Genomic DNA, 23,830 nt, shown 5'->3' on the forward strand with positions numbered 1-23,830 from the left:
AAATGAGAAAAAGAAATCAATTGGACCCACATTTGTGAAGGGACCAAATCTTGTTGCTTGAACTCATGCTTGTGCAGGAATTCTAAAGAAGTGTGAAGGACTAAGTCATATGATCAAGTTCTTGGAAGAAAAAGACCAACATTGAAGCTGAATCAATGTTCTGCATCTGTCCAAAGGCCCTCAACAGTTAAAAGAGGCTTCTTTATCACAAAGCACATGGCTCATTGAAAGAACAACATAAAGGATAAAACCTTCCTTTCTATGTTCTTAATTTCTGTTTTAAAGTTCTTTTTCATGTTTAAATATCTTCTTTAAAATGCTTAACTTCATCTGCTTTGAACTTTTTCTGCTCATGGTTAAAATTCAAAATCAATTTTAACTACTGCAGAAAAACAATCGATTGTTTCTTCGAAACAACCAATTGTTTTGAGCCTGACAGCATTGTAAAGAAATCAATTTAATTTCTATTTTGAATTTTTATCCGTTGCAAATCAATTTAAAGAGAAAATCCTTGGTCAATGAACCTATGTTGAAAGCTGATCACGTTCAGAGAGAAGTTACAACAGTCATAAAGGAATATATTCCAAAATCTTGGAAATTCAAGAGCCTTAATGACTAGTCAAAGATCACATGTGAAGACCATGTGATTTTTTGCTTTTTTGACGTTTTTTGTGCAGGGCAGGGTCAAGTCCTCTCTCTCTAAAAATCTGGTACCCACTCATGACATTGAATGCTTTTTAATTCTATTACTGCTATAAAATCTGTTGCAGCTGATCTCTTCCACAAGAACAACCAATTGCAACATCTCTTGCAACATCTCTTGCAAAATCTGTGAGTGAGCTTTTCTCTATTTTCTTCTCTGCCATCACGGACTCAACTCCTCCCACCTCAAAGAGAGTCAAAACCAGAGCTGTAAGATCTGGAGGAAGGCTAGAAGGATGGTTTTCTGGTGATAATGATCTAATTGAGAGGTATAAGTTTGAAACAAGCACCAAAGTGATAAACAACCCCAAGGTTGTGTGCTTTGATTGGCTGAAAAGCCAAAAGTTGGACAATGTAAGGAGGCTGCTCAAAGATCAATCTCTCAGAAAGTTCCTGGAGATGAAGGGAAACATCTACCCAGATTTAATAAGGGTGTTCTACACAAATCTCAAGTTTGAGGGAAACAACCTAGTTTCTCATGTAAAAGGTGTAGATATGGAGATAACCCATGAGGTATGGGCTGCTGTTGCTGGTCTAAAGTACTCAGGCCTCAGGATTAACAAGGGAAACCGTGGAGTAGTGGATGATTTCAACAAAATCCAATACTACAAAAGTTGCTTGAAAAACCAACATGCTCAAGTTAGGACTTGCTTGGTTGGAGGCCTAAAGCTTGATGAAAGGTTGCTAGCCCTCATTTTGACTTGGATTCTAACACCAAGGGGGAGCAATCATTCTGTTCTTACTGAGGAGGATCTGGTGTACATTTTCTGCATCATGAAGAAGATCAAAGACAATTGGATCCACATCATCAAAGAGCACATGCAAAAGACAATGAGGTTAAGTGACTATCACTATCCATATGCTGTTTTGGTATCTAAATTTCTACTCTATTTTGAAGTGAACCTAGAGGATGAAACATCTGAGTTGGTCAAGTCAACTCAAGAGTTGAACAATGGATCACTCAGCAAAATGGGTTTTACTAAAGTAGGTGACAAATGGATTAGCAAAGATGGTGACTTTGGTGCCTCATCTAGTGTTGTTGCTGATCATGAACAAGATGAACCTGCTGATATGGATTTTCAACATGAAGATCTACCTGAAGCACATCAAGATGCTGGACCTAGTGCTGGTGCTGGGAATCAAGAAGAAAGGATGCAAACCATGTTTCCTTTTGAGAGACTCATGATGAATAGGCTTGATAGCTTTGAGGAGAATCAAAGGAATCTCCATGATCTCTGTGTCAGCAATTTCTAGAGGATTAATAACAGGTTTGACAGCATGAATGCACGCTTCATGACTAGATGAACAGATTGAGGCTGTACAAAATCAAATCTTTGATCTTCAATATGCTGATGATGATGAATGAAGAAAAACAACCGGTTGATGTATCAAAACAACCAATTGTTTTTATGGTCGATGTATCAGTTTTTCTTTTTGCTGCTTTTGCTGTTTAATTCTGATGTATTCAAAACTATTATCTTGTTTTATCTATTATCTTTGTCTATTTGTGAAGACAAATAGGGAGAGATATATGCTGTGTTTAATTTCAGTTTTTATTTTTTTCTGCAAAACAGTTTGGATGAGTGAAACCTTATAGGTTTTTGCTCCTATTTTTGTTTGTTGTTTACTCTGATATTATGCTCTGAATTTCTGTATTTGTTTCTGTGCTAACCAAATATCAGAAGTTCTATGCTTTGCTTAAAACTGTATCTTGCAGGAACTGCTTCAGATTCAATCAGGTACAACACAAGCATCAGGGATTTGTCTTCATCAAATAGGGGGAGATTGTTGAACCAAGTGGTGTTCAAGTTTTGAAGAAACCAAACCCTTTGAAGGATGTTGAAGGCTTGGCTGTGCTTGCTGTTGCAGAGCTGTCTTAGTTAGGATCTGGGGTAGTTTGAGTTTTGTAATCCACTCTAGATTGAATCCAAAGCATAGACATTCTCAATATTTTAAAAGAAGTGTTTTTCAAACTAAGTGAAAAACAACCGATTGTTTTGTCGAAACAACCGATTGTTTTATACTTATGTGTTTTTAGAAAAGGTTGAAAACTGTTTTTCAAATGGTTGAGCTGTTAAAACCAAATCAACCGATTGATTCGAGGAAACAACCGATTGTTTGTTTTGGTACCGTAACAGAAAAACTGTTTTGTGCTTTGACTGAGCATTAAATGATTTTCTAACTGTTTACGCTCCAGTCTTTAATGCTTTGACCAATCTTTAAATGCAATAAATAAGTTTGTTAAGATTTGATAACAAACATCTTTGAATAAATTCAGAAAAACAAATTTGAGAAATAACAATCTTTTGAGAACAACAAGATTCTGATTTTCAAAGAGTTGAGATTGCTTAGAGATTGAGATTGATCAAAGAGTGTGAGATAGGATTTCTGCTTGTATTGATTTCAGATTTACTTCTGTAATAAGTGTAATCCTTGTATCTGTTGAACAAGTTTCTTCTGTGTGTTTGCTGAGAAGTGTTGTGTGTTCTTGAGGGGATCAAGATCAACATTCTTAGTGTTGGTGTGTTGGCCAAGAGAAGTGTGTGTCTTGAGGGGATCAAGGTCACTTTCTTGGTTGTGTTGTAAGTGATCTAGGTTTGATTGCTTAGTGGAATTCCCCAGTGGTTTCTGAGAAGACTAGATTTAGCTCTGGGTTTAGAGTGAACCAGTATAAACATCTGTGTGCATTCTCTCTATCCTTAACTCTTTAAATTCAGTTTTGATATTTGTTTATTGGTATAAACAACCGATTGTTTATGTGAAACAACCGATTGTTTTTCTGGTGCTGTTGATTTTGCTTATTGTTTTGGCAAACTGGATTTCTTATCAATTGTTTCTTGAGATAATTTCATTCTTGACTTAAAAGTTTTCGAAATCCCTCTTTAAACCATTCACCCCCCTATAGTTTAAAGCCATCCATTCTAACAAGAACACGTTGCCTAGTCAGAATCACTAAAACATCTTAATTGAATGAAATTAAAAGAATGGAAGAATATACCCGATCTTGGTGCAGCTTTGAGATACCGCAAAATGCGGAAGGCAACCTATTGGTGTTCTTTGGTGGGTGCTTTGACAAATTGACTAAGATTGTTGACACTAAAAGTGATGTCGGGTCTAGTGTTTGTAAGATAGAGGAGACGACCTATGAGACGGTGGTAGGCTGAAGCATTCGCATCCGAGAGAGGAGAACCTTGGGTTGGAGAAAGCCGAGAAGAATGGAGCATAGGAGTGGGCATGGGTGCACACTCCAACATGCCAACATCATGTAATAGATCCAAAGTATATTTTTTCTTTGACTAAGATGAATACAGGTGGAGTTGCGTGCAACCTCAAGGCCCAAGAAGAAGGTGAGGTCTCCAAGATTTTTGATTTTGAAATGTTGGTTCAATAGATTTGTAATACGAGAAATTTCCTCAACATCATTGCCTGTGAGGACAATATCATCCACATACATAAGAAGAGCAGTGGTGTTAGTGCCATGATGTTTTAGAAATAAAGAATGATCAGCAGTAGATAAGATATAATTATGAGATAACAAAAAACTAGATAATTTTGCATACCATTTTCTTCCTACTGGTCGAAGCCCATATAAGGATCACTGTAATTTGCAAACATGGTTACTGTTAGGAAGAAGAAGACCCGGTGGAGGCTTCATGTAGATATCCTCTATAAGATTCTCATGAAGGAAAACATTATTGACATCAAGTTTCTTTAAAACCCAGTTTTGTGCTGCAACAAAAGCAAGTAATAGGCGAAGAGTAGTGAGCTTGGCAATCGGAGCAAAAGTGTCTAGAAAGTCAAGTCCTTCTAGCTGTGTATAGCCTTTGGCAACAAGGCGAGCTTTGTATCTTTCTATAGTACCATTATATTTCCTTTTTATTTTGTATATCCAGCGGAAACCAATTGGAGTTTTACTTGGAGGCAGAGAAGTGGTCACCCATGTGTGATTGGCTTCTAGAGCATCTAGCTCTTCTTTCATAGCTTGCTGCCATCATGAATATTTTGATGCCTCCTCATAAGATTGTGGTTCCATATGAGATGAAACAGAACTAACAAACTTTTTAAAGTTTGTGGACAAAAAATTATAAGAGATAAAATTAGAGATAGGATATTTTGTACTTACATGATTTGTATGTATGGATGAAGTATGCAAATTATGTAGATACATGGACACTTTCCTTTGACGAGTTGGTCTTATGAGACTGGTGTTGGGTTGTTCTTCAAGAACATGATATTGTGTCTCATTAACAGATTCATCATGTGCATCCGACTCATCACTTTCACTAGATTAGATATGAATAGTATTATTGTCAACATAATCAGTATTACCAGTCATGAGATTCTCGCCAGTATTGTGAGCAGTGTTATTAGGTGGATTATCATAAATAAGATCATTAGCAAAAGCATATTTTTGGGGAATGAGAGGTGATAAAATGTTGGGTCTTTCATTACTATCAACATTCAATTTATAAGGAAATTGATGTTCATGAAAAATTACATGCATTGATACCTCAATTTTGTGATTTTTGAGATTTAAGAAAATATAGCCATTAGTATGAGGTTGAAAACCTAAGAAAACACCAGATACAACACAAACATCAAACTTCTTTCTCTTAGTAGTGATAATGCTAGAATAACATAGACATCTAAATACGCGAAGAACAGTTAGATTATAAGATTTAGTGTACAACTTTTCATAAGGAGATTTATTATCTAATAAAGGATTGGGTGTACAGTTTATTAAAAGAACAACATGTAAAGCAGCAAAATTCCAAAATAAAGGACGCAAGTTTGCTTGAAAAATGAGAGCCCGAGTAACATTTAAGATATGTTTATGTTTCCTTTCAACAATACCCTTTTGTTCAGGCATCTCAACACAAGTAGTTTGATGAATAATTCCTTTAGAAGAGAAAAAAGTTTTTATAGCAAATTCTGCCCCATTAGTACAAATTATTTTAACATTGTTTTCAAACTGATTTTTAACATAAGCAATAAAATTCTCAATATGAATTCTGGTTTCAGATTTAGTGACCATGGGTATAAGACAAGTAAAATGGGAAAAATCATCAACAATAGTTAAAAAATACTTATGACCATACATTGAAGAAGCATAACAAGAAGCCCAAATATCCATATGAAGTAATTCAAAATAGCGACTAGTATGTGAACTACTCAAATTAAAAGGCAATTTCTTTTGTTTGACTCTATGGCAAGTATCACACACATGAGTTTTATTTGCAATAAAAGGAAACTGTGATCTCAAAATAGATAATCTCTCATCAGAAATATGACTCATTCTATTGTGCCACAAATTATTGTTCTTATCAGTAGTACTGTAAGAAGAAGCAACATATTTGAAACTAGAGTTACAAAAAACAGTAGATTCAAGAATGTACAAGCCATCCGTTGCTTTAACTGTACCAATCTTCTCGTTGGTAACATTGTCCTGTATATCACATTTATTTGAAGAGAAAATTAATCTGCAATCTAAATATGAAGTAATTTTTGAGACAGATATCAAATTAAAAGTAAAGTTTGGTACATATATCACGTTGCTAAGAAAAAAATTTCTTATTAAAAACTACAGTGCCAAAGTATTTAGCAAGGACATGGTGACCATTTGGCATATTTATAGGAACAAGTTTAATAGGTTTATATGAGGCAAAATGTGATAGGGAAACACATACATTATCAGTGGCCCCCGAATCAAGAACCCAACAAAAATTAGCTTTGATAGAAGAGTTACCTGTTGGAGGTTGATCAGTCACTTCTGTTAGGATAAATGGCTAAAACAAGATGGGGGGGTGTGAATTGTTTCTAAAACCTTTTCGCAAATATATGATTAAGAATGAAACTTTAATCAATCAATCACAGATAAACAATTCAGAGAGTAAATTAAATAAAGATTCAGAAAACAGTTTCAGTATTTTAATCGGTTAAAAACACGATATAACCGGTTGTTTATGTTACAGATACAAAAGCAGTTTGTAAGGCAGGAATATTAACCGGTTGAAAATACGAAATAACCTGTTGTTTATGACAGCATATCAAACAATTATGAAGAGAAGAGATAGAGAGATTTACACACAAGGTTTATACTGGTTCACTCAATCCTGAGCTACATCCAGTCCTCAGTCAAACCACTGAGTATTTCACTATGTAATCAATCACAGATTACAACAATACACACCACAAAGATGTGACTTTGATTCTAACAAAGCGTACTCACCCCCTTTGCACCAGCACACACCTCAAGTCAGAATCACACTGGCTTTACAAGATTTTACAACAACGTTTACAGAATGTAATTTGAACAATTACAAGAAACTAAGAAAGGGTAGAAAACACCTGGATTACAAAAGACCAGAAACCCTATGATCAGTTCTTGAAACACAGCAAAGCTTAAAGGAAATCTTGCTAAACTTGGAAAACTTCTTTCACAAATAGTTGGTAATCTCTCAAATCAATCTCAAATCAGAGTATAAAACTTCTCTCTTTTTCATCATCCAAACATTTGAAGGAAGGCTATATTTATAACCTTTGAAAAGCTACCGTTGAAGGCATATTTGAACAACTGAATCAGTTAAAACAGGTTTTCAAAATACTGTTATGAAAACTCACATTTAATCGGTTAAAATTGCGATTTAACCGGTTGAATGGTTTTGAAAGTTATATAATTGATTCAAAAAATAGTTTTAAACACTCCTTTGTCAGCTAAGTGACAAACAACCGATTGTCTCAAAACTTTAATCGGTTGTTTTTCCCTTTGCATGGAAAAACACTTTAATCTTCAAAACAGATTAAAACAGGTTTTGTTTGAGAATCAAGACTGATCTTACATAAATTCTAAACACTCTAAACTACACTCAAACCAAAAGCAGCAAGGCTTCAAGCTTCATCTTGAATTTGATACATCAAAGCTTCTATCTTCAAGAACTTCATGTGCTGAATGTGTGGAGAAAGATCCCACCTGATTAACTTGTGCTGAATTAACCACGTTGTTGTCATCAGTATTGTTTCTATTTTGCTTGAATATGTTCGAAAGAATCTGGTACTGCAGAGGTGTGAGACTAATGCTGCCTTCTTCCTATCCTTTTTTATATTTTTCAGAAGAAACATCATTAATAGACATAATACTATCTATCTGACTGGGTTTTCCACTATTGGAAAATTTATATCCAGGTGGGTAACCATGCTTCTTGTAGCAATTCTCTACAGTGTGACCATTTATGCCGCAGTGAGTGCATATTTTCTTATTATTGTTATTTTTGTATATCTTATTGTCCTTATTGGGAAAACCATTTTTCCGAAAACAAACTTTTTTTTGTTTGACTTGTCTTACCACAAAAGTTATAAGTTATAGGAGCAGAAGAATTCAAGATGCGACTAACACTAACATTACTAACAACACTGTTAATATTGGTGACCAAAGTATTACTAACCAACTGATGTTCTTGCTGTACCACTAGAGAAAAGATCTTCGATATGGGAGGAAAGAGTTCCTTCAAGAGGACGAGAGACTTGATGTTGTGATATTGTTCATTAAGCCCACAAAGAAACTGTGTTGCCTAATCTTCAAGCTTTCTCTGATTGATAAGAGTCATAACAACACAATAACAAGAGCAATTTGTCTTACATGCACAAGTTGGGTTAGGTATAAAATTCTCAATTTCATCCCAGATAATACGAAGCTTGGTAAAATAATCGATAACAGATTGATCTCCTTAACATAGGGTGGCAGCTTCCATTTACATATAAGAAATTCTAGAAAGATTACCTTGAGAATATCTAGTTTTGAGGTCGTTCCACACATCAATTGTTGAATCCATCCAAATGATGCTCCTCCTGATCGAACAGAGACAGAGTGCACAAGCCAAGATACCACCATGTTGTTACAACGATTCCATGTCGCATAAGTAGGGTGATCCTTTGTTAGGCAGGGATGTGTGCCAAAAACAAATTCTATTTTATTTTTCGCACTCAAAGCCGCTATGACAGATCTACTTCTTGAGTGATAATTTGTCGAATTGAGTACGGGTGAAACCAAGCAGATTTCGGGATTCTCATTGAAATGCAAAGACAGATAGGTCTGATCAGATGTTTGTTGATTAGGTGTTGGTTGATCGGATGTTTCTTCTACTACTTCTGCCATGTCTCTCAAGAAAGAAAACTTAAACAAAATGAGATGAAAACAAGAGAAAAAAAGACCCAAGAAAATCGAAAAGAGTCAAGAACTAAAACAAGAACAAAGACAAAATCAGAAAGCACAATACAGCTCTTCAAACGAGGAGCTCTGACACCATATTGAAAAAGATCATGATACTAAGCAGAAGAGGGTGACGTCGTTTCCTATAATGACAATAAGTTGCAAGAGTCCTTCCTGCAATACAAAAACCAGCACAAAGAGGGCAAGTGAGGAAGCAGAAAACAGATAAAGGGAATGTGAGTGAAACCCTAGAAAAAAAAAGGGAAAGAAATGCTGGAACAGAGAAAGAATTTTTTTTATTGAATCAGCTTTTTAGTGAAAAACAACTTATAAAAAGGAAAAAATAACCTTAGAATATCTACAGTCACAACAGCCCAACATGGGCCTAATATAGTCTGATGGACCTTCAGTCCAAGAGAGAAAAAAAATGACAAAGAATCTAAGAAAATTTCTATCAGCCACGAAAATTATACATTTCTTTGTTCCACTAAATGGACATTTCTGATTACAATATTCCAAGACAAAATTGAAAACAGGAGGTTGAAAGAATGCGAATTGACAGAGATAACGACGGGGGAGAGTAATGACAAGGCGTAGACCTTGACGAAGTACCAAGTCTACAACATCAATAATCAATAACAAGGACATTATTAACGTTTTAGGCTTTTAACACTTTAATCTACTCTTTCCTTCAACTTTATATTTCATCACTATCCCACTCCAGAGAACCCACTTAAATTACCACTAAGGTAGCTCTATCTTATCGCATTGGTGATCAAACATTAAGACCACCAAATTAACGTGTGGTTCGAGTACAACTTTCTTTGATAAGGATATTTTTATTATCATTCTTTAGAGAGACCATAGTTATTAAGAAGGTTTGTATTAGCAATGAGAAGTGAAGAGGTGGTGTTGTCCTTCTCTCTTCTTCTTCTCTCGGTGCCGCTATTATGCTTCCAAATATGTTTGGGAGTTGATACTCTGAAGGGTACCCAGAGCATAACTGACTCCGGAAAACTTGTTTCATCAAACGCCACATTTGAGCTCGGCTTCTTTTCTCCTCCTGGTGTGAGTGGCGAGAAAAGATACCTGGGGATATGGTATCACAAGCTGGAACCACAAACAGTGGTGTGGGTTGCCAATAGAGATGACCCTGTTGCAGATTCTAGTGGAGTTTTTCGAATTGCGGAGGATGGAAATGTGGTCGTTGAATATGCATCCAAAAGCCTCTGGTCCTCCAAACTTGAACCATCCTCGTCCACAAATAGAACATTGAAGCTCCTAGATTCGGGGAATCTAGTACTAACAGATGACTCTGAAACGAGATGCCTGTGGGAAAGCTTCAAAAACCCAACAGACACGTTTCTTCTCGGCATGAAAATGGACGCGACTTTGTCGTTGACTTGTTGGAGAGACCCCGCTGACCCAGCCCCTGGGAGCTTCACCTTCAAGATGGGTCATCGTGAAACCTTGGTAGTGGAAAACCAATCGCAACTTTACTGGACGGAGTCACTGGATGGATCCGGTACAAAGATCTCTGGGTTCTTGGGCTCGGATACTTCATTACTCAAGAATTCAAGCAACTTGTCATGTCTATCATCAAAACCATACAACAAAAAGGAAAGGCTGTTAATGAATTCTAGCGGGGAGATACAGCTTCTGAAGTGGGACGAGGACGACAGGCAATGGGATAAAAAATCGTCGGAGCCAGCTAGTATGTGCGACGTATATGACCATTGCGGGAGCTTCGGCATCTGTGACGCAAATAATTTGAATTTCCTCACTTGCAAATGTTTGCCAGGATTCAGACCCAGGGATGAAGAAATCCGTGGCCAAGGGTGTGTGAGAAAATCAACGTCTTGTATTGATACGAATGTGACGTTCCTGAACTTAACCAACATAAAAGTGCGTGACCCAGACGAAATGCATGGATCGGAAACAGAAGCAGATTGTGAATCCTTATGCCGTAACATAACCATTACCAAGTGTCCTCAGTCCCAGTGCCAGGCATATTCATATAGTTCTAGAGCGGAGTTTGGTCGAGATGATGGTAACTCTACATGCAAGATCTGGAGGGGAAATTTATCCACTCTTGTAGTTAATGGTATAGGTGGTCGCAATCTTTCTGTCCTGTTTAAGAGATCAGATATAGGTAATTTATATCTTCTTAATTCATCTCTTATGTGTTAAAGAAAAATCATCTCTCAGCAAACGAACTTCTAATCTGCTTAGAAAAATCACTTGCGGTTCTTTGTTTCTTTATGTGGGTGTTGTTTAGGTAGGTATTTCTTTACCCTAACACTGAATCAATATGTTGTTGCGCAGAAGCAACTGCCAAATCGTGTGATCCTTGCGGTACATACGAGATTCCTTATCCGCTAAGCACTGGGCCAAACTGCGGAGACCCCACCTACAACAAGTTCAATTGTAACGAATTGACGGGCAACCTTACATTCACGATGCCGGGGGGAAACTCATACGAAGTTACTTGGATCGATGAAGATAAGAGAGTGTTTTACATTAAAGTAGATGATTCATATTCCTGTGGTTCCAGAAATCAAAATAAGACTCCTAAACTCCCATTCAGTTTAGCTGAGCCAGAGTGTTCCAAAATTGATGGAATGATTAAAATGAAATGGGCAGCAGCACCAGAACCGCCGTGTCGGAAGCCCCCAGACTGCGAGAATAGGCCCCATTCGACATGCATGGTAACAAGTGATGGAGGTCACAGGTGCCTTTGCGATTCACACTATAAGTGGAATCCCACAGTTATGATATGTGCCAAAGGTTAGCGTTTTATTATTCTCTCTTTCACTTTTCTCTTTGTCCACCACTATTTCAACTTGTATGTATTACATGATCATTGTAAAACTATTTATATTTTTTTTTTCAAAATTTTAAAGTTTATAAAACATAATAAACATATATAACTAAATTTATTTAAATTTAAATTCAAATTAAAAATTAATTTTTAATATCATTGCATTAAAAATTTACTAATTATTGTTATTATTTACGTATAGGAATAACATTGCAATCTCATTAATTGTAAAAAAAATAATTCCTATATGGAACAATTTCCCTCTTTAATTTATGGAAAAAAATATTTATATTTTGTTATATTGCACATACATATGTTTCTTCTTATGGCTTTATTGGATATAAATATTTCAAAATTGTGGACTGAATATAATTAAATATGGATATATATGTTGGATTCACCACGACAAAAATACATAGAACATTGAAAATGAAAAGAAGCACTAGTTCCTCAAATAATATATATTGTGTATATGAAAACAAATATAGAAAATTAAATAAGCCTCTAAACCCTCAATGTATACATAAAATGTAACTGAAAGAATAAAAAATCATTACACATCTTCAACTTTTAGATAACACTTAAGCAAACAAGCACTATAGAACATCATCTCCTATATAGTCTAATGCATATATAATCTATTAGTCATTGAAACAACAAACCAATAATATACATGTTTTAAGTTTTACAAACACTTTGATTATTCTTTGTTATCTTTCAATAGATCTAATTAAGATTTTTTTATCGATCCTAATAAGACTATTTTTTAATTAATATTAATATAAATTATTTTTAGTTGACATTGTTGAAATTATTTATTTTTCGATGTAGACTATAACTATTCTTCAGTTGGTGTTTATCAAAGTTTACTCAACCAATATTGATAAGTTTTTTTTGTGTAGATATATTAATCAAATTTTTTTCTGATAAAGTCTGTAATGATTATTTTTTATTGATATTTATAAATATAAAGTAATAATTTTATATTTGATGTGGTAATTAAATAATATATCTAAATAAGAAAGTTAAAATGTAATAAATTTGAACTACATTCTCAAAATAAAATATTTAAAAAGTTAAAAGATTTGAAACAAAAGTAATTTAAAAATTTAATATATTTTTGAAATTTTTAAATATTTTAAAATTGTCAAATTTCACATATGATATGTAAAAGTCCGGAACAAGTATATGCTGCAAACATATAAGTGTACAGCTGCATTAGTTAATTAACTCTTTTTTATTATTGTGTTTTGGTGTGGTTAAGAAGTTTCATCTTGTATTTTTTGTAAGGATCTTTTCGATATAAGTGAGTTATTTTGGATGAGTTATTTTAGTTAGATGTTAAATTTGCTTTTAGGCCTTTTGAAATAACTTGTGTAATAGGATTGCTAAAATATTCTTATTTATTATATTTTTTATTGACAATAAAAAAGAAAAAATAACACTATGTCCAAAATCCCTTGTAGCAACAATTCAATCTAATAACTACTTTCCTAACAACTATTAACTAATAATGTTATATATTTATGGATAATGATACTTTGACTTCACTAAACACCTAAATAAATTATTATTTTATTATTATATAATGTTTTATTTTAAAAGATGATTGCAGAGTAGTTCTTTTTTACTATTAGAGTATTAAACAAACTTTATTCTATAATATATCAGGATACATAATAATATACTGTCTTATGCAGATATTGAATATGTAGTCATTTTGATTGATCCTAGAAACAAAATTTATACACAAAAGAAATTGCATGAATAAAAGAATTCAATCCTTATTTAATATAAAAAAAATATGTTATATAAAACGCATAAGTTATTAACAAAGAATAGAAAGTGTCATATTCAATTTCATCATTCATCCAATCAATAATCCTCCTTAAATTGAAACTATATATTCCAAACCTCTTTTATGAGAATTCAAATCTAGTCTTAAGAAGTACCTTTATTAGGATATCTTCATTTTTTGCAATATATTAATTTCACTTCTCATGTTTTTTTCTTCTATAATAAAATAATGTTTGATTTTTTTTTTCATAAAAAGCATTAATTACTATCAATTGAAATTGCAACTTGATTCTCCAAAAAGATATTTTCTCATATCAAGTTATTCCATATGCAAATTTGTCATGTGCTTTTTATTTATTTATGTTAAGAGTTTCATTAATTTAATAATTGCATTTACATATTATGTTTTTCTTGTAGATTGAGTTATGACTTCTTACTTCTTTGAATGCATGGTAAAAATTTGAGAACAAAGTCAAAATGGTAATTTGAAGTACTTTTTATATCATCAATACATCTCGTCAATCACTATCAGAGTAGCTAATAAGAATAAATTTTTTAACATTATTTTATTTCAAAATCAATTGTACCCGTAACATATCTAATGACTCTTTGCTGTATGGAAATGAATTTTACTAGCACAACTCGTATATCTTGATAACAAGGTTATTGCATGCAAGATGTGAGGTCTTGTACTACTTAAATACATTAAGCAGTCCTTAATACTCATGTATAACTTTTCATCACCTTTTTTGTAGCTCTATTTTCCATGTAAAAACTATCTTTTGTATTCATTGGAGTTACAATTGATTTGCTTATCTTCCATATTAAACTTCTTGAAAAATTCATTTGCATATTTTTCTTTATAAAGAAATATTTTATTATGATTTTGATATACCTACATACCAAGAAAATAAGTCATTTTTTAAAGGTCTATCATTTCAAAAACTTCTTTAATTTCTTCTTTGAACTTTTCAATATGCTCACTACTACTCCCTAAAAGTAAGAGATCATCAACATATAGGAATATTATAAGCATTTCACATCAATATTCTCAACATATAAAGTAGATTCAATCAGAATTCTTTAAAAGCCAAAGTTGACCAAGTGGACATCAATTATGTTATACCATGACCATGATGCCTCCTTTAATTTATAAAAAGATTATTATTTAGTAAACTTTCTCTTACAAAAAACCCTTTAGGTTGCTTAGTAAACATTTCTTCCTCCAAATATCCATTCTAAAAAAGTTGATTTTATATCCATTTGATGTATAATGCACCATTTTTGAGGTGCAATAAACAACAACATTCTTATGGTTTCTAACTTGACAATTGAGGCAAAAGTCACAGAAAAATCAACACTAAATACCTGATCATATCCTTTAACAAGTCATGCCTTGTTTTTGTTTATAGAACCATTTAAATCGAGTTTGGTTTAATAAACCCATCAGGCACCAATAATATTTCTATGTTGGGGTTTGTCCACAAGCACTTGTATTTGACTTTCTTTCAATCATTTTAAGCTCCTCTTTCATTACATCAATCCATTTTTTGTTAGTTGCATTTTTTCCATATCCTTCCAACTCCAAAACAACACACCTTTGGTAAATGTCTGAAAGTGATTTTGTTCCTCTTATGGGTTTTTCATCAACATCTTCATTTTCTCTTGAAATTTAGGCTTAATTTTTTCTTCCCAATTTCAATTATTTGATTCTAAAAATGTCACATGTCTACTAACTATTACTTTTTTGCTTTGTGGTAGATAGATTATGTAGATCTTTGAAGTTAAGCTACAATCTACAAATATTCCAAGTTTTGCTTTATTGTAATTTCTCTATCTTTATTTGAGGTATTAAGATAAACTAAGACAACCATTCAAATTTGTTAACTTGGGTTTGTAGTTGTGCCATGCTTCAAATGGAGTCTTCTTTTGCATACTTGTCAGAAATATATTTAGCAAAAACATTGTTGTGTTGGTATACTTAGGTAAAATATTTTTGGTAACCCTTTATCATGGAGTAAAAACCTTGTCATTTCCATAATTCTTCGAACTTTTTCTCTTTACAACACCATTATAGATTGTATGGTGCTGTCAATTGATATTCAATGCCTGCATCTGCAGAAAACTTGTTAACTTTTTCAAAGATATATTTAGTTCAATCATCAAATTTGATTACATGCAATTTGCATTCACTTTGAGTTTCAACCCAATATTTAAACTCATGAATATAACAACAATGTCAAGTTTAAGTTTCATATAGTAGATGCAACTCATCCTTGAATAATCATTAATGAACGCAATATAACATTTTTTTTTTCATTTAATGATGGTATTTTCGTAGGTTCTCCTACATATGTGTGTATTAGTTGTAACATTTTTGAAGTCCTCCAAGTTTTGTGTTGTGGAAAAGAAAGTTTGGTTTGTTTTCCATATTTAGAGTTGAGGAAGATCCAAATTTTAAAAGAAGATTTGATCGTTATAATTAGAGTGAAAATATCTTGTGTAGATAATAACAAACAACAAAGATATTGTCTTGGACTTTCTTATTTTCTTCTCCTTATGTTGGTAGAGGAGAAAATTCATACTCTTCCTTAAAGCCTCCCCACATATCATTTGCTTCTAGGTGGACCTTTGTTCTTATTGCCCAGATGCAATAATTATCATTATAGGTGGTCGCCTAGTGTTGTAGATGAAATTTCAAAATCTATCTATTTGATGAAATGGAATTAAGTGCTTAGACTTTTCTAGTGGTTTCACTTTTTCACTCAAAGGTTCCTTTAACAAAAGGACTATTTACCACTTTGTAGGATATTAAATTTATTGATTGGTCAATAACAAAATTTATACAAAAGAAATGACGTGAAGAGATGAATATAACTGTTTTAATGCCTAAAGATTTGTTATATAAAACAGATGAATTGTTACTATGGGTTCTTAAAAAAAACAACAAAAGGAAAAAAATTAAAATTCAATTTCATGAGTTATAGAATCAACCGTGTCGTCCTTTTTTTTTTCAATTTAGGCTGACATCTGGGTTTCCTTTAATAAAATTGCTCCATAAGTTTCACACACTTTGTTTCTTTTAATGCTTATATTTGAACACCCACCAACTGCTTGTTAGTTTTCCTGAAAGCATCACCCCTCCCACCCATGTTTCAACGTGAGGTCAGTCCATTGAAATTATCAAGACAAAAGAAAAATATGTAGAAAAGCAAAGAATCCAATATTTGATATCAAAGTAATTGTTGTAGATCCCACATCGACTAGAGATAAGGACATTTCATAATATATAAATGGGTGCAGACCTCAACCCTATGAGCCGGTTTTATGGGGTTGAGTTAGGCTTAAAGTCCACTCTTTAATATGGTATCAGAGCCATTTCGAGCCTATCCTAGCGAGTATTTGTTGGGCCTATCGGGCCACCCGCTATCGGGCCGCTATCGGACCACCCAAAATATATAGTCCCACGCACGAGCTCTATGAGCCGGTTTTATGGGGTTGAGTTAGGCTTAAAGTCCACTCTTTAATAATTTTAAAAAAGAAAATACTTGACTCAAAATAAAATATAATAATTATATAATTAGTCTATTTATTTTTAGAATTATTTTCATCATCATTTTTGCAACCAAACTATCCAATTTAACTCCATCATCTTCTTTCCTACCTTTCCATTTATTTGATACCAAAGTGGTAGGGAGAGAAAAAAAACTTCAAAAAACAATTTTAGAATTTAATTAAAAAAATTTGTTTTACAAATCGTTTTTATTTTATTTTAAATTAAATAAAAATTGTGCTATGGCCTACATTTTTTCTTATCCATTTCTTGTTATTTACGACTCATAACATTACTAGATAATTGCTGTAAAAAAAACACCATTAAATGGTCTTTTTGTCTATATCTGTTATTTCATTCCAAATATATATATATATATATATATATATATATATTTGTATATCTCTCCAACTATTTTTTTATACTGCTCCAGTAATTAAATATAAAAAAAAAACTTATTCAAAGAATGGATATATAATCAAATTACAACTGTTTCAAACTTATTTAATAATACTATTTTAAAAATGCTTAAATATTTAAATTTGGACACCATTTCCAATAAACGGGACTAAATGTAATATTGACAAAAATTATTTTATAAAATCAAGAATATTAAATAAATTTAGCTATGATTCTAAATGACTGTGAAATTAAAAAAAAATAAAAATTTATTTAAATTGGCCTAGTATTAGTTACTGTAACTATAATTCTGTTTTTTTTTCTGTAGAATATTAAATGGAATTTCAAGCAATAATTTTCTAGAAAAATTATACTCACTACAAGACAATTATTAATAAAAATTAATTTTAGAAATAGTTATTTATTATAGAAGGATCAGAGACCATAGAAGGTTTGTACTAGCAATGAAAAGAGAAGGGGTTGTGTTGTCGTTCTATCTTCTTCTTCTCTGGCTGCTGCTATGCTTCCAAATATGTTTGGGAGGAGATACTCTGAAGGCTACCCAGAAGATAACTGACCAAAGAAACCTTGTTTCATCAAACGCCACATTTGAGCTGGGCTTCTTTTCTCCTCCTGGTGTGAAGAGTGGCGAGAAAAGATACCTGGGGATATGGTATCACAAGCTGGAACCACAAACAGTGGTGTGGGTTGCCAATAGAGATGACCCTGTTGCAGATTCCAGTGGAGTTTTTCGAATTGCGGAGGATGGAAATGTAGTTGTTGAATATGCATCCAAAAGCCTCTGGTCCTCCAAACTTGAACCATCCTCGTCCACAAACAGAACATTGAAGCTCCTAGATTCGGGGAATCTAGTACTGATAGATGACTCTGAAACGACATACCCGTGGGAAAGCTTCAAAAACCCAACAGACACGTTTCTTCCCGGCATGAAAATGGAAGCGACTTTGTCGTTGACTTGTTGGAGAAACTCCGCTGACCCAACACCTGGGAGCTTCACCTTCAAGCTGACTCAACAGGAAGGGAAACAAAGCTTCCGTGTGCAAAAGGAAACACAAATCTACTGGGCACTTGATGAACCTGACACAGAAGCGGCTTCCCAGATGGTATTTAATTTGTTGAACAACGACATCTCGTCTAATAAATCGTACAGTTATTCTAACAAAACACTCTTCGTATCACAACCTTCCATGTACAATAAATCAAGGCTGTTGATGAATTCTAGCGGGGAGATAGTGTTTCTGCAGTGGGATGAGAAAGAATTCCAATGGAATAAGAAATGGTGGATGCCAAAGGACAAGTGTGACACGCATAATTATTGCGGGAACTTCGGCATATGTAACAGAGAAAACTACTTTCCGCGGTGCAAATGTTTGCCAGGATTCATTTCTAATGTAGAATCGAATTCCGAAGGGTGTAGGAGAAAATCAATATCGTGTACCAACAAAGACGTGACGTTCCTGAACTTAACCAACATAAAACTGGGGAACCCAGACCAACGAAATTATACTGAAACAGAAGCAGAATGCCAATCCACATGCATCAACATGTGTTCCGAAACACAGTGCCAGGCATATTCATTTAATAATTCTATATACGGTGACCGTGGTTCATCCTCGTGCAATATCTGGACGCGGAATTTACCTTCTCTTCTCGAGAACTTCCCGCGCGGTCGTGATCTTTCTATCTTGGTTAACACAGCAGATATAGGTAATTTATATATTCTTAATTGAAATAGTTGGAACTTGTAGATGATATTCACAGGTCTTATTGTATTGACTTGTCAGTTGGAGGGATGGATTGAAAGGTAAAGACATGATTTATGGCTGAATTAATATGTTGTTGTGTAGCACCAACTGCAAAATCGTGTGAACCTTGCGGCACATATGCAATTCCTTATCCGCTCAGCACTGGGCCAAACTGTGGAGACCCCTCGTACAACAAGTTCAATTGCACCAAATCCACTGGCAAAGTTAGTTTCATGATGCGCGGGGGAATATCATACCCAGTAACTGAGATCGATGAAGATAACAGAATGTTTTTCATTCAACCAGACTATTCCAATTCGTTAAATCCCAGTTTCAACCCTCAAAATAGCATTGATTTTCCGTTTAGTCTAGCCGAGTACACTGAAGGGGTCGTAATAAAAATCAATTGGCGACCAGCGCCAGAACCGCCGTGTAGTAAGCCTATAGATTGCCTGAATTGGCCACATTCGACATGCAGAGCAACGAGGGAAGGAGAAATTAGGTGTCATTGTGATTCAAACTATATTTGGAATGCCACAATCATGAGATGCACCCAAGGTTATAAGCCTCTCCAGCACTGTTCAAAATAATTGCTTGTGTTTAATTTGCTTGTGTTTCCTTCTTCTGCCAAGCATTCATTGTTGATTAAATTCCAAAGCTCCATTAAGAGCAAACTTTGAAGAGTTCTGTGTGTCAATTGGTAGAACGTAATGATGGAATTAGTCCTTCTCCTGGATTTTCCAAACTGCTTTAAAACAGTGTCTTGACTAGAATTAAATTGCGATGTCAATTAAAGGTATTTTGGTAGAACAATTATATTGGTGTTTGCCCTCTTACCCTTTTGAAGATTTTTTCCTTTCTGTGACAGAAGAGCCATCAGGAAATCATTCAACCCTACTGGAATTGATTCTTTTAGTAACTCTTTGTTCCCTGGCTACTGTGGCATGCATAACAGGATTTGGCATTGTGTGGAAAAAGAAAAAGGCCCGTAAGCTTGGTAATAATTTGTAGTTTTGCATGTTGAATTAAAAATATGTTATCTTCACACATGAAAAATATGTTATCTTCACACACAAATTCTGCTATCTTGTTATCGAGTTCAGATGGCGCAAGCACCCGAATTCAGGAGAGCTTGCATGAGAGTGAAAGACATGTCAAAGGTCTGATTGGTTTAGGAAGTTTAGAAGAAAAAGACATTAAAGGCGTTGAAGTGCCTTGTTACACTTTTGCAAGCATTCTCGCAGCTACAGATAATTTCTCAGACTCTAACAAGCTTGGAAGAGGAGGCTATGGACCTGTTTATAAGGTGATTTATTCACTTCATCCAACTCTATTACCTACCAACCATTGAATCCATGCAAAATTTTCTCACGATATATGGAAACTTTTATCCAGGGAACGTTTCCTGGAGGTCAAGAAATAGCTGTGAAGAGACTTTCAAGTGTTTCCACTCAAGGCCTACAAGAATTCAAGAATGAGGTTATTTTGATTGCCAAACTTCAACATCGAAACCTGGTCAGACTGAGGGGCTATTGCATAAAAGGGGTTGAAAAAATCTTACTTTATGAATACATGTCAAACAAGAGCTTAGACTCATTTATATTTGGTTAGACTCCATATTCAATCATACTACTTCCATAAAGTATTCTCTAATTATCACAACCATGACTTCACTAACCTTGTTCTTAATTTGAAATGTGAAATGTTTAAAGACCGAAGTCGAACTATACTCTTGGATTGGCCAATGCGGTTTGAGATAATTGTAGGCATTGCACGAGGCATGCTCTACCTTCATCAAGACTCTAGATTGAGAGTGATTCATAGAGACCTGAAAACCAGCAATGTTCTTCTAGACGAGGAAATGAATCCAAAGATATCAGACTTTGGCCTTGCCAAAATATTTGGAGGAAAAGAAACTGAAGCAAGTACAGAGAGAGTGATGGGAACCTTGTAAGTTCACCAACTACATGTGATTGTAAATGCTAATTGTTAATTTTCTGAATGTGATGTTTAATACATGCTTGGTACATATAACATTGATTTTGGTTTTTTGAAGTGGATACATGGCTCCAGAGTACGCTTTGGATGGATTTTTTTCAGTCAAATCTGATGTTTTCAGCTTTGGAGTAGTCCTACTAGAGATTCTTAGTGGGAAAAAGAACACAGGATTCTTTGAGTCCAAACAAATCTCTAGCCTTTTGGGTTATGTATGTTTCTTGTGCTGCAGTCTTTTGTTGTTTTTATGACTTGTATTGACCTTTGAATAATTGTTCTTGACATTGTATCAGGCATGGAATTTATGGTCAGGGAACAAGCTACTGGATTTAATGGATTCTTGCCTTGGTGAAACATGCAACCAAAATCAATTCATTAAGTGTGCAATTATTGGGCTATTATGCACACAAGATGAACCAATTGATCGACCCACTATGTCAAATATTTTATACATGCTTGACAAAGAGACAACAACCATGCCAATTCCCAGACAACCAACATTTTTTATGACGAAGCGTTATTCTAGCTCAGCTTCCTCTTCTACCAATCCAGAAATAAGTTTGCATCTTGACACCAGTTATCAAGAAGGTCGATAGTGCGTGATGAAACCTTAAGTTTTAATACATGAAAAATATATCTTTGTAATTTTAGTTGTATTTTATAACAAGTTAGGGTTTTATGTATTATTTTTAAGGATTAGTTTTAATATTCTCTCTCTGCACTCTAAATCAATATAAATAAATGTTTAGGTTTCTCTACCACATATTATATATATACAATATATATTTCAATCTCCTCAAATCCATTTACATAACATCATTAGGGTCAATCATCACATTTGAAATTCAAATTTCTGTCACGATTTTGTCGGTAAAAAACACATCAAAGATTTAAGAGATAAAGATGTATTTAAAGAGTTTTTAACCTCGGCTCTTAAATCACATTATATTATATTGGACATACAGTAACGTTATTTTTTTAAGATTACACTACATGTAAAATAGTACTCTTATATTTTTATAGTTTTAAAATTCTAATGAATGAGACTCATACTTTATTTTTTTTTAAAATATTTACATTCCTTATACTTTTAATACTCAATACTTGTTTATTTATTTATTTTAATAATTTGATCATTTCTATATTTTATTTAAACATACTATATTGACTAAAATTTGAATAAAAAATTATAAAAATTAATTTTAAATATAAAAGTGAATACTTTTTATAAACAAAAAATTGAATTATTTAATTGTTATATATTATAAATATTATAAAAATTACACTGTCAATAAATTATAAATTGTCATATAAAATTATATTTTTTTTTAAAAGTATCATTTAAATAAAAAATATCATTTTAAATAAAAAAATAAATAACTAAAAACTATATGATTAAATCTAAAATATTTTATTTTATTTTATTTTGCATTAGTATTGCAACTTTTTGCTAGTTTAGTGTATCAAACAATAATTACACTTCAAATCATGTGACTGGTGTTGATTGCATAAACTTTTGCACAAAGAAATCAAACAAAATTTTATGACTTTTATCAGAATCAAGAAGGTTTATGAGAATGTGGTTGACTCCTCGCAATGAACTCTTTTTTTTATCCCGAAGATGTTTGTTAGACAGTGTTCTAGTTGTCAATGAGGTAGTGGATGAATTGAAGAGGAAAAAAAGAGTGGGGTGATTGTACATATTGACTTTGAAAATGCATATGACTATGTCAGTTGGAAATTCTTGTATTACATGATGGCTAGGATGGGCTTTTGTGAAAAATGGGTGCACTGGATCAAAGAATGTCTGGAATCCTCTTCTATCTCTATCTTATTTAATAGAAGTCCATCTAAGGAATTCAAACCGACTAGTGGTCTCAAACAACGGGACCCAATTGCACCGTTCCTTTTCCTAATTGTGGCTCAAGGACTTTTAGGTTTAGTAAATCAAGCTGCTAGAAAGGACTTGTTCTCTAAACTGAAAGTCGACACCAAAAAAGATGACACCTTGATCATGTGTGGCCCGAACATCCAAAATGTTCGTGTTGTTAAAGCCATGCTTAGATGTTTTAAAATTTGCTCTGACCTTATAATTATTTTTTTAAGAGCAAAATTGGTGCCCTTGGAATGGAGATAAATGTGCTATAAATGTTCTTTGAGGTTCTTCATTGCAGTATTATGAATATTCATTTTGTTTACCTTGGTTTGCCTATTGGGTGAAATTATTCTAAAGCTTCTTTATGGAACCTGGTGATTACAAAGGTTAAGAAGAAGCTATCAATCTAGAAAGGTAAAAATCTATCATTTGTTGGTTGTGTTTGTTTGATTCGCTTTGTGTTGAATGTTATTCCTATGTATTATTTTTTGTTCTTCAAAGCCCCATCCTCTATATGCAAAAACATTATAAGGCTTTAGCACAAATTCTTGTGGGGTTGGGATGCTGAGGGAAGGAAAATCGCTTTGATTAAATAGGATAATATATGCAAACCTAAAGTGGAGGGAGGGTTAGGCATCAAGCAACTACACTCTTTCAACAAAGCTTTACTGGGTAAATGAAAATGGAGACTTGGGTCTCTAGAGAATGGTTTATG

At 33.6% G+C, this 23,830-nt stretch overlaps 1 protein-coding gene across 4 annotated transcripts; it reads left to right on the forward strand.

Annotated features, from left to right (window-relative positions):
• The first annotated feature begins 9,723 nt into the window (after positions 1-9,723).
• LOC137835514 (G-type lectin S-receptor-like serine/threonine-protein kinase At4g03230) lies at positions 9,724-22,000 on the forward strand. 4 transcript variants are annotated; one of them, XM_068644050.1, is made up of 8 exons: positions 9,724-11,060; positions 11,234-11,695; positions 20,113-20,241; positions 20,348-20,550; positions 20,640-20,850; positions 20,957-21,194; positions 21,301-21,451; positions 21,533-22,000. In XM_068644050.1, the coding sequence occupies exons 1-8, from the start codon at positions 9,800-9,802 to the stop codon at positions 21,833-21,835; spliced, it is 2,958 nt and encodes a 985-aa protein (XP_068500151.1). In that variant the 5' UTR covers positions 9,724-9,799; the 3' UTR covers positions 21,836-22,000. The 4 variants fall into 4 exon arrangements, with proteins under 4 accessions (XP_068500151.1, XP_068500152.1, XP_068500153.1 ...); XM_068644051.1 differs by lacking the exons at positions 9,724-11,060; positions 11,234-11,695 and adding exons at positions 17,930-19,206; positions 19,347-19,802; XM_068644052.1 differs by lacking the exons at positions 9,724-11,060; positions 11,234-11,695 and adding exons at positions 17,930-19,206; positions 19,347-19,802 and having other exon boundaries at positions 20,116-20,241.
• Positions 22,001-23,830: the final 1,830 nt, after the last annotated feature.

The sequence above is a fragment of the Phaseolus vulgaris genome, chromosome 5 (genome assembly GCF_000499845.2).
Source record: "Phaseolus vulgaris cultivar G19833 chromosome 5, P. vulgaris v2.0, whole genome shotgun sequence".
NCBI classification, from domain to species: Eukaryota; Viridiplantae; Streptophyta; class Magnoliopsida; order Fabales; family Fabaceae; genus Phaseolus; species Phaseolus vulgaris.

Bases quoted from the DNA above. Each gene is read 5' to 3' on its own strand.
- LOC137835514 (XM_068644050.1), top strand. From the start codon at position 9,800: ATGAGAAGTGAAGAGGTGGTGTTGTCCTTCTCTCTTCTTCTTCTCTCG. The intron at 11,061-11,233 runs GTAATTTATATC...GTTGTTGCGCAG, and splicing joins GTTTAAGAGATCAGATATAG to AAGCAACTGCCAAATCGTGT. The intron at 20,851-20,956 runs GTTAGACTCCAT...AAATGTTTAAAG, and splicing joins CTTAGACTCATTTATATTTG to ACCGAAGTCGAACTATACTC.